Source organism: Chanos chanos, chromosome 3 (assembly GCF_902362185.1).
Source record: "Chanos chanos chromosome 3, fChaCha1.1, whole genome shotgun sequence".
In the NCBI taxonomy this organism is placed as follows: Eukaryota; Metazoa; Chordata; class Actinopteri; order Gonorynchiformes; family Chanidae; genus Chanos; species Chanos chanos.
Window position 1 is genome coordinate 14,620,918 of NC_044497.1, and position 11,634 is coordinate 14,632,551.

The 11,634-nt window shown below is 39.8% G+C and overlaps 1 protein-coding gene across 2 annotated transcripts; it reads right to left on the bottom strand.

Annotated features, from left to right (window-relative positions):
• Positions 1-1,573: 1,573 nt before the first annotated feature.
• tecrl2a (trans-2,3-enoyl-CoA reductase-like 2a) lies at positions 1,574-9,687 on the bottom strand. Of its 2 annotated transcripts, none has more exons than XM_030769027.1 (13): positions 9,673-9,687; positions 4,325-4,375; positions 4,093-4,144; positions 3,795-3,839; positions 3,147-3,250; positions 2,925-3,040; positions 2,717-2,822; positions 2,553-2,625; positions 2,409-2,452; positions 2,259-2,316; positions 2,038-2,126; positions 1,901-1,946; positions 1,574-1,701 (listed from the first exon to the last, which is right to left on the bottom strand). In XM_030769027.1, the coding sequence occupies exons 1-13, from the start codon at positions 9,685-9,687 to the stop codon at positions 1,574-1,576; spliced, it is 927 nt and encodes a 308-aa protein (XP_030624887.1). The 2 variants fall into 2 exon arrangements, with proteins under 2 accessions (XP_030624887.1, XP_030624886.1); XM_030769026.1 differs by lacking the exon at positions 9,673-9,687 and adding an exon at positions 7,535-7,558.
• Positions 9,688-11,634: the final 1,947 nt, after the last annotated feature.

Sequence of the window (11,634 nt, forward strand, 5' to 3'; positions counted from 1 at the left end):
CTTGACTACTCGGAGTGGTTTCACCGTAATGTGGTTGAGGGGTTGCGTTAATGCATGGGGGAAGTGTTTTTATCCAAAAGAAGAGATTTTTGAGATTCTGAACCTACCGTGGGGCCCTGAGACGTCACTCACGCAATGCTGTTGACCTGAGCCCATTACTCTTGCTATTCTTCTTTGCTTTGCCTTTGGTAGCGGTAAAAAACAAAGCCATAAATTTAGGGAGCAAATGAAGAGTCCTACTGGATAGTCTTGCCTAATAGCACTTTATTACCACCTGTATTTTTTTTTTTTTTTTTTACCAAGATTTCTCTTTTTATAAATACATATAAAAAATAAAAATACAGCACTAGGACATTACTGAGAATGCACTTGCTGTTATGAAAAGCATTATGATCTGACATTTTGCAAACCACAGGTGAATGTTTCTGTGTATGCAAATATAGAAATGCATATTGCAAGTTTATGTGCATATTTTCTGGGGAAAGGCCTGATAAGCATTGTAGTATTTTTTTTTTCTGGAACCTACTAAACTGTGAAAATGTAGCTCCATGGAGTAAGTACAATACACTCAACTTTTTGTAGAAATCCAAACCGTTTGTATTAAATCCGTTCAAATTAAAAAAAAACTGTATATGTTATGTTCTTCCTCTATCTCACTCTCGTATTGCTTTGTGGTCTTAACATTATTTTCATTTTAACAATGTTAATATTAGTTATGTTAGCATCAGTGATTTGCCTTTGGCAAATGATCCACAGTATGTCCTTTTGTCATGGCTTATTCATTACTATAATTTGGGGTTAAAATGGCTTTTATTCCCTGCTATTGCTTGACTACACACATAATGTGCACCTGAGAATAGTGTATGAATATAGTGAGAATACCGTTTCTCATTTACATTCTGCGCACAATACAATCAAACAGTCTAATATCCTATGTAGAATTCCACATAGGCCGTCTGAACTGTTTCATTTTCTGAATGGGTAACAGAGCAGCGTCAGTTATTTTTTAGCTGTTTCAATTATTTAGGTTCTCCTTAGATGCGCAGTCAATGCCAACTAAATTCCTGAGGATTACTTGGCTTTTTGTTCAATATTGCTCTCCTTAAAGTAGCACAGAGTGTCTCTGAGGAAGGAACTTTGTGATGGTTTGGTACACGACAATCATTTTAAAAGCGTCGTTCAAGGTATGATTTTTCACCGAGGGTAATTCATAAATATCCATTCCTTATTTACTGTACCTGCACTGGTACATTTCAATAAGTTCAACCACCCAAACAAACTGCTTAAACAGTGCATGTTTTTTTTACACAGCCCAGTTGCTGGGCCTTATTTCAGTTCTCTTTTGTAAATGTCAAGCGCTCATTCCAAACGGCATCTGAAAAAGATCCTCAAGATGGTACATGTACCAGTGTAGTTGATAAGCCCGTCAGGCCTACGTGTTGGCCGATCTTCACTTTGCTGATTATTGCTTCCACCACTGTACGGAGTGTGACCTCTTCTTATTTTGACTACCAACTGTCTTTCAATCCAGAAGCCTTCACACTGACCTACTCCTCTCTGGATATCAATGTGGTCAGAGAATGAAGGGGAGAATAGGCATTCTCAGGTGTGGATAGTCTTTAAACTCTCTTATGTAGGTTTTGTGCTTTCCTTTAGCCCAGATGGTCATCTGAATGAAGCCAACAAGCGTGAACAGAGCAACTGCAGAAAGGACAGGATGTTACAAAAAGTTGCTGTTCTCTTTCAGTCCTTGAAATGTTCATATTTTTACTTGCATATTATTACACGTATTTCAGCATATCAAAAATAAAATGATGACAGAGGGCATGCTGCCTTCACTGAGGATGTTGCCCTGGCAACAGAGCTAATATGCACTTGGAGGGCATGGCTGAAGGCTTACCTGGAACACACTGGGTCATAATGGAGAAACTCACCCAGGCTCCTACCTGTGTGGCATGAGGATTAGCCAAGTCAATGTTGTGTGAGAAGATTTTATGGTATAAATAACTGTGTAATTCCAACCATATGAAGTCTTACCTCATAAGTGTAGTTAGGACAGGAAACGAAAAAGAAAAGCCATGTAAAGGGGTTCTTGGTTGGGTGTGGAAACTTCCGACATTTTGTTCCTGTGGAGAAAAAAGTGCACCGAGAAGAAACAAAAAGTCTGAACTGTTTTTCTCTAGGCTATTTGGTAAATATCATGAGTTTAAGCAAGATAAGTGGAAGGTTGTAAAATGGTTCAGGAGAGTCATATGTACCTTCAGCCTTCAGGTTGTTCAAGCATAAATGAATGGAGAAATTACCAGCCTCACAGAGCTGAAGCCAAAGCAAACACCTTTAAGTTAGTGGACATATGTTCCAGACTGTGAACATGTGTATTTCAAAAGTTTGGTCAGAAATATTCTCACCACAAAAATCACCAGTGCAAGGTTGATCTGTTTCTCTCCATAAGCTATATAGAAATGAAGAATAGATTATCTAAAGGCATTAGATTATACAAGTGCAACTGAACTTCGCATTAGGGAAGAGATGAAAATGTTGAAATTACTCACATGGTGGTGTATATAGAGGGTGATTAATATAATATGCCAGCCATGCTGCAAAGCCCCAGTAATACACACAGTTCTGTGGAGAGGTAAACGTATAAATACAGTGTGTATATATGTTTATATATACACTACTGCTGATTACTATGGATCAGTGCTCCAAAGCCTACCCTCACTATAACCCTCACAGGCATGGTGCCATGGGAGAAACGATGCACAAAGATTGTTTCGACCAGTCGCTTGACGTAGTGGAAAGAGTGACATGCACAGGCTAAGCTAGAGGGAGAGAAAAAGAGAAGGAGAAGGAGTGTTGTTACCTTATTGGCATAACAAAAGAGGGTTAACAGGGGGGTTTGGCTGGTTGGCATGTGAGCTCACCTGACAACTGGATAAGGGCTGGTGGTGAAATCATACTTATGTGTGTAGATGTAGGGAAGGCGAAAATAGAAGAGGAGGTAAATCAAGAGAGGGCCAATGTACTCTGCCAGAAACACCTGCCCAAAAAAAAAAAAACAAAAAAAAAAAAACACCTCCTCTTAAAATTTTACATCACCGTTTATCGGTCCAATGTTTAACAACAGTTCTAATGAGGTGTCTTACTGCTGTCCATCCTAACTGTGGACCCAGGTCTCTGAAGTACATTGTGGCTGTGGTCCCAACTGGTAGATCCTGTAATATTTCATCATCTCGAAGTGCTTTTCCCTCTGAAAATAAATAGAATACACGGACATTTATTGACAAAAAAAAACAAATGAGAAACATCTATACAGGAAACAATAAAAATGACAGCAAAATGTGAAATAGTAGAATAACATGATCATATTTGCTTTATGCAGTAAAAATAGCAACTGAACAAAAAGTCAGATTTATGGCGAAGTAGGGCCCCGTCCTTCTCATCCTCATCTTTTGGAAAAAGTATGTTAAATGCAGACGATTCTTTGAAATATTTCTCCGTGGAGTTGTTAATCTCAGTTGGATTCAGCCAATTTTACGGCAACTCATTTTCTACGAATCTCAAGTTGACCTTTCCAAACTTGACGTAAGAAGAGGAAGACTGATTAAAAATCATTTTTAGCAATCTCCTGAGTAAGACCGTAACCCACATACTTCATACTGAAGCAGATGTTGGAATCATAAGCATATCTGTTCATATATGTAGAACCTGTTGAACGAAATCCATATTTCATGTGGGTGATGCTTTGGGCACAGTGTTAGTTATTTGGATATTTTCATAGTGTGATGACTCACTGGGGTCCAACTTTAAGGCTTGTCTGGCAGGATACCACTTAGGATCTATAAAATAAAACAGCCCAGATCAAATTTAGTGCGAATAACATACACCAATATCTAATCATACAGACACCTCACTCTCTATACTCTCAAAAGTGTAACTCTACACTGCTAATGGCAGCCTAAACACATAAAAAAATATCTCCTATAATAAATGAAAGACAATAAACGCAAGTAAATATAATAAACAAAACATTTGAGGTTGGGAATAATTTCTGATTAATTCATTTCATAATGAAATCCTGAGAATACCTACATGACTTGTGAAAGAGGCTTTTTATATCATTGATTGTTGAGTGAGGTTCAACCTGAAAGAGATTACAGAAACATTTTTGGCATAAAGAGGCCTATAATTTCTAACACTGAAAGAGATTAAGAAAAGGTTCTTGGCATTAAAATACCAATAATCTCTACTGTTGAAAGAAACTGGGCATTTAAATCCTAGTTATATAATCAGTCACTGGCAATAAGTGATCAAATCATCTCACTTTGTCCAGAAAACAGAGCTGCGTTTTGGTCTTAGAGTCCAGAATCTCCACCTAAAAGAACAACATGGTTATTTCTCCTTGGGCAGTAGGGCATAGCATTGACACCAGTCCCATTCAATCACCATAAATCAAACTCTTTTATTTAGTGTTTAGACAGAGGGCGAACCCACTGCACATATTTCTCTTCCTATTACCCTCCTGCTCAAACAGCTCAGATTTACACATGACATATAATCCAGAGTGACACCTGTGCATCACGGGCCTACGGTTAGTGGCACAGGCCTAAGAAATCACCTCTATGACCAAGCGCATTTTTTACTGCTTGGGGTGATGAATTGCATACAGCTCTCATGGTTTCTAAATTATTGCTGTAATGCGTACGAATATGGTATTTCAATCAGTAATAGTACAAGTGGTAATAGAGAGAGAAAAAGATGATAAGGTACCAAGTTAATTCCCGCTACTGAAAAATAAATCAAAAACATTCTGGAGTGCACGACTTTATCTTTCAAGTCGGTCTATGCCTGCGCATGTACACTCACCCTATCCGTCAGCCCTGTTCTCAACATCTCATCACACTCCAATTCCTACAACGCCAGTCATCACCTCCATGTCAGATTATATTCTTTGAGATCTCAGCCAAGAACTTTAAGATAAAGTCATCTGAGTTTTTCCCCCCACTTATCCAGAACTTCATCAATATATTGATTAGATTTAACCTTGTGTGTGTTGTGTGTGTGTTGTGTGCGCATGTGTCTGTGTGTGTGTGTGTGTGTGTATGTGTGTATATGTGGTGGAGGGCTGTGCTCTCATAAAGTGTAAATGAAATCCTCTCCATTGCATTCTCATGCAGCCACACACAGAATGAGAATTTGACAGGATTTCATCTACTGACTCTTAGCTGGCATTAAACACCCTAAACCTTCCTACCATGACACATATTATGAATAACAAACCACTGAAGTGAACCTAAGACATCACACATCCATATTCCCTGCTTCAGCACTGGCTAATCCTGTTCATTCTGAGTCATCCCTCTAAGATCAGGCCCAGTTTAAGTCTGCACTAGTAGCAGACTTCTGAACTGCCCTGAGATGAAACCCTTCAGGTTGCAGTTATGTCCTGGAAGAAGATGAGCTCATTGCTAAGCTGTATCACAATGATGCTTCCAGCAGCAACACAGATCTTTTTAATCTTAATTAGCCCGTGTCAGCTTTGATATAAAGCCTGTGTATAGGGGCTGGGGGCAGCTGCAATTTGCCCTGAAAGCACTCTGGACTGTGGAGCTCAGCAGACCTGTCACCCTTTAAACTATTCCTTTACTGGATAGTGTAATAAGCTTCTAATGGAGGCCTGAAGATTTGCTGAATATACATCGAGAGAGAGAGAGGAAGTGTGTGTGTCTGTGTGTGTGTGTCTGTGTGTGTGTGTGTGTGTGTGTGTGCGCGTGTGTGCATGTTTATGTTTGTGTGTGTTGTCTGAGAGAGAGAGAGAGAGGACATGATGACAATGAGTTCATTCCACTGTTTGAAAGGGGTCTAAAAACAGTGGCCCTCACAGTAGGTGCTATCAGAGTCAGGTAAAACACTGTGTACAGGTTGGCACCGTGTCCATGTAACCATGTAAATCCAATTTTCAAAGATGTAGCTCTTAGTGTCAGGAGGGAGAGAGAGAGAGAGAGAGAAAGAGAGTCTTTTGTACACAGAATTCTCTGGGGTCTTAGATATGAATGTTGTACATCTTCTGCAGCTATATTTGTTCTATTGTGCAATGAGAGAGAGAAAGAGAGACTATTCCTTAAATTGTCACTAACCAATGCAACAGTTCCCAGACATTAGTTCAAATTTGAGCTTTCAGCATTACAAAGAGATATTATTCATCTCCCATAATTTAAGAGGCTGGCCACAAAGACAAAAGCAGAGCAGTAAATCTGTCCTGTGCTCGATCAGGCCAACAAATCAATAAAAGCACTCAGTAGATTTTCAGAGTGCTCCCTATTGACAACATGCCCTAAATCTGCCCTAGCCTACCCTCCAGCTCTCTAAATACACAAGTAATTATGAGGGACGGACCGTGGCCCTTCTTGGTTCAAAACATATTAGCACATGCAGAACTGCATTTCTGTTTTTGCCCCAGCCATGGCCCAGATACACCCAGTCTGTTGACAGAGAGAGCCGAGAAACTAGTTGATGGTTTAAACGGTTGAAATGTTCCCTCTTGAGATTTAGAGCACTAGCTACATCCCAGTAGCAGTTAACCCTGTCAGCATGGTGTCAATGTCAGAGTAGACTGGAAGTCATATGGGTGACATGCCTGTTGCTCTTAGTTACTTATTTACTCATGAGCACATAACAGAGTAAAGGTAGGGACACAAATGGTAAGGCTAACAGAATAACACCATCATTTCAATTAAATACAAACCTACTGTTGACGGTATTCTAACTGCTGCATGTGGTAAAATCTAACGCTAGGGGAAGAAACTGAGGAGTTGCTGTGGAGCTTTGGATTTCAGTAACATTTCAGCAAGTCACGATGAGTCTACCAGGCCGTGAGGATCTCTTAAAATAAACCGGACATTTATTTAATTTATCATCACTCTGGTGTCATTACACAGGTGTTGATTGCAGTGATTGGATTTAGGATTCAGGCTGACAGTAAGACCCAACACTCTTTGCATATTAAGCAGATAGCAAAGATTTCATTAACAGCAGCCTTTTATACTCAACTTTTATTTATGGTTTTATTAGACCCAATTTGTAGATTAAGAGAATGTTTTTGTAAATAGAACACAAATTCATAAACTCATAAGCTAAAAGGAAAGGACTATTTTCTGCTTTGGTTCATTCTGTTATTGTTCATTCACTTTAACTCTTATTCTGTGTCTCTGTGTTATTCTAACAACCTCCATTTGCATGATAGTTTCTATGCTGATCAATAAGAATGTAAACTAAGTTGAATCTACCCAAAGTTCAGATTATTCAAGAACCAAGAAATGCTTCCAGCCTTCCAGTGTGTAATTCATGAGTTAGTTCAGAGAGATACATAATTTTCAGATATAACAATCTGTTTTCACTTCATGCACCTGAATTAGTTAGGCATTACTTTGAACTCAAAGCCAGTGACAAAGCTTGACTTTCTCTAGAAGATTTAAGTCAAAGACACATTGTTCCATTTAGAACACACATCATCGGGTTAAAGCCCACGTCTTACCTCAAAAAATGTGGTTCTGCTCATTCTGGCAGCTAATCTTCCCCTCCTCTTCCTCCTTCCCTCAGTGTAAGTTCCCTTAGTGTAGGACTATCATAGGGTGCTCCGTTCCTCTCCTGTGACAGTTCCACCGAGAATCCTCCATCCCTCCCTCTCTCTCTCTCTCTCTCTCTCTCTCTCTCTCCATCCCTCATCTCTCATTACCCCTCCCTCGCTCATCCCCTCCCCTCACTCATCTGAGGGAGTACACTAAGAGCAAGAAGTGAAGAAACTTGACACTCTCGCAAACTATCACATACGCATGGGGACCTAGGAAAGCCCTCTGCTGTACGAGAGGGCAAAAATAGAAAACAGCCCCCAAGTTATGGTCAGGAATGTGGTGCGATGCTCTTTGTGGCATCAGCACAACACACAGCCAAGGGAGAGAGAGAAGAGATTCAATTAGCTCCCTCTGCAGTTCTGGTCCACTGTCATTGTTTTAATACCTTTGGGCTGAACCAGGCTTTTATTTTTTTTCAGATCCACCAGTGCAATAGTGAAGTAATAACACCATAGCTCTCATCCAGCAAATCAGGCTGAGTCTAACTCCAGGAACAAGTAACTGAAGCTTTGAAATCGCAGTGCAATATAAGGAGAGGACATCCTACTTTCATCCAAGGAAATACAGAAGGCGTGATATGATTTTAATGTGAACAGCTATTCATCTAGGTTGTGTAAAAGATCTAACAGCTAATTCTTTTACAGCGCTGTGGCCTTATTCATTTGACTTTACCTGCATCTAGCCTGAGATCAGAGGGCTATGTTGTGAAACCCCATACATAAGCAGGTCAGGGATTTAAACATGCCGTCCATAGTACAGTAATGGCATGCCAAGAATTACATCTAATATAACACCCATTGCCCCTCTTCACTCACTAAACTCACGAAATTATATCTACTGTGATTAACAATAAGAGTAAATTTATGCGGTTCATATTTTCTGCTCTCTTAGAAATGGCTTGTAACAGCTTGTAACAGTAAATTTGAATTTCATGAGCCTTGCTGTTAACTTTTGAAAAATGCATGTTCGTGTCAACATAAAGTTTGCTTCTTAGGCTGTCATTACATGTTACTTAATCTGTCAGAGGTCTCAGTGACTGGCTCTAAATGCTTTTGAAAAGGGGTGAGAAAAAACGTCTAAGGTTACAATCTGAATATCATACAACACGCTTGCAAGCGTGTGGCCATGAAGAGTGTTGATGACCCTGCTTTCTTTGGCCTGCGGTCCTTGCAGTGGCCCAGTTTGCCTCTCGGTCAAACCTGCTACCAGTTATTCTTAGAGGAACACATGGAATTCTATATGCACTGCGAGGGTCTTGTTAGCAAGATTTTTTTTTAAAAATCGGTCAGTGGAATGAGCCAGCTGAGACAGCTGCCTGTGATCCGACACATATGGACTGTATGCGCTGCAGTTCTGTTAAATGATTTAACAACCAGGCAGGCAGGGAATGAGAAAAAACCAAACCAAACCGAAACAAAAAACAAAACCGCAAAAACAATTACTGAGTCGGCTCAAGTTTGGCTGAAGCCTTGGCACTTTACTGACCAATTCATTTGTTTTTTTTGTTTTTTTTTTTCTCTCATGGACCTTTCAGGTCTACTTCATTTTTCAAGGTGATGAGTTTCAAGAGAAATGCCACGGGGCCAAGTCCCTTTGATCTGTGCTATGAAATGGCCTCTCTCTCTCTGGATTACACCTCAATCATTTTACTTTTGCCTCCCTTTGACTGGAGTCAGTGGTGCTTGTCCTTTCTTTTGGGTAGAGGTGGCGGTGGAGGTTTCCGTTTTGCCCTCTGTTTATGCTGTTGTTGTTGAGAGCCACTCTGGAATAAGAGGCGTTTGGACTGAGCCCAGCTCAGCTGCTGTGAGGCTGCCATCCAGAGAGCTTTTCACAGTCTGGAGAATTCACACGTCACGTGGTCATTCCTCCCATGTGCACTTCTCACTTGTCACTCCAGCTCCCCAGGCTGAAACATTAGCAGCCTCTGCTGGATGCTATTGTCTTTACATCTCATTACCGTCATTATGTCTCAGAGAAACACTTATACATGTACCAGTTTCATATTCATAGCACCGGATGATGACACTTTATTTTTTTATGCTGTATAATGTTTCATGAGTTTTCTGATTCTGTCTGAAGAAAGGGGTTCATAAATATAATTGCTATAGAATGAAAGGATGATGAAGGTATTTATAGAACTGTGCTACACATTACAATCATTTCGAAGGCATAGTTGGCAGGAGAACTCCTGCATTCAGCAAGCCCTCATTCTCTTTATGGTTCTCATTCACACTCATTTCAGTCCATTAGACCTGAGAAGACACTAAGGTTAGATTCACTTAAGTGGTTTGGGATCTTACCCTCTTAATCCAATCTGAACACTGGAGGTAAACCCGAATCGGATAATTAACCCATTCATTTGCATTTGAATGTCTTCGGTGGAATCAATGGCTTTTTTTTCGTTGCTGAAGAGTGCTGAAGTTCATTTGCGCATGAGAACATTCTCATGTAAGAGGTGTCTGAAGTAGCCCAGGGAAAGATCAAACTTTGAAGCACTGCAATTGCTGCAAGATTTCTCTCAAGGTCAGAGGAGTCTTTATCGACTTTGCCATCAGATAGAATCATCTTCACTGGCTCTGAAAGTGTCACTGGACAGCAGTCTGGGGGCCTCTGAACAATCTAGCAAAGCCCTTTAAAGATTCTAGAGGTGACGGGGATACGTGAAGAGAGACAGGGGGAATTTAGATGAAAACGCCTTTGCTATGTGGGACTTCACTTTGTAGAGAAGTGAATTGGACAGTGGTTGTCAGGGGTCCCTCTCATACCTTCTGGATGAGCGAACACAATACAGCAGTGAAATTATTAGGCAAATGTTATGGAAAGTGAGCTGACTTCTCTGACATTTGCCTTGGGTACTCTGAAATACGTGATTAATCAAAATTTTTTTAGGCCTACGGATAATACAAAATGAAGCACTTAGGCACTTGAGATAAATGCAAATGTAAGAAAAGTAAATGTAAGACAATGCTTAGTATCTCCACAGAAGCCAATTATTAATACTCTTCAGTTTGACGGATTTCAAAACTGCTGCTGTTGCTCCAGGACTTTGGGGTTTCATGACCTGTTCCAGCTTAATTTTTTTTCCCAATACTGGAGAAGAGAACAGCTGCCTATGCTTCACAAAAGAATTACTATAAATTAAAGTCATGGACAATGTGGCATGTGATGATCACCATGGTAACTCCTCGTGCACTTTACGCTCAATCACACTTATGAGAATGACAAAGTATGACTACACCTTTTGATTTAATATCAGGGGTCTGAAATCTGTGCTGTAATTCAAGTTTTAAAGTTTTGAAGTAAAGTAAAGACAAACAAACATCCCACACAAAAATAAACGAGCAAAAAACAAACAATAACAAATTGTCAAGTATTGTTAGACCTCTGGTGCCTAAGTGGGCCTCCGTCTGGTATAAAGCTGGCATGTGAATCCACTAGGGGGAGATGTAATCTTAATAACTTGCACTTGGACCATTTTAATTGAAAATGGAAACACACATAAATTGGCCCGTCCATGAATCCAATCAGGGACTCTGAAATATGAAATTTCTTTCATTTGAGGTCACTGGGAAAGAGAACCCTTGTCTAGTCTGAGAACTGATGTAAAGCAGGATGTTATATCTAGAACTGAGTGGAGGTTTGGAGGATCTCCCCTTGAAAATTTTGAATTATTTAACACATTTTCTGAAATTCATTACACCTTGCTAAGAATACTTAATACTTCTGAGAGTAGCAGAAGTCTAGATTTGTTCACCAATTTTACACTTATAGTCTTGATCTATGGAATCTATTCATACTGAGAGTTTAAAAAAAATCCATTTTACTTCAGTGTTACTTCTGACTGGTTGGACTGGGTTGACCATTGATGTTACTATTTTAAAGAATCATTTGTCTTACAACCTGTACTTGCACAGTCAGTTAAAGGCATATTTTGGAATGGAGGGTAACAGTGTATACAATGGTATAAGCTGGCCTTTCAGCCTCACCTGTCATTCACACTTTT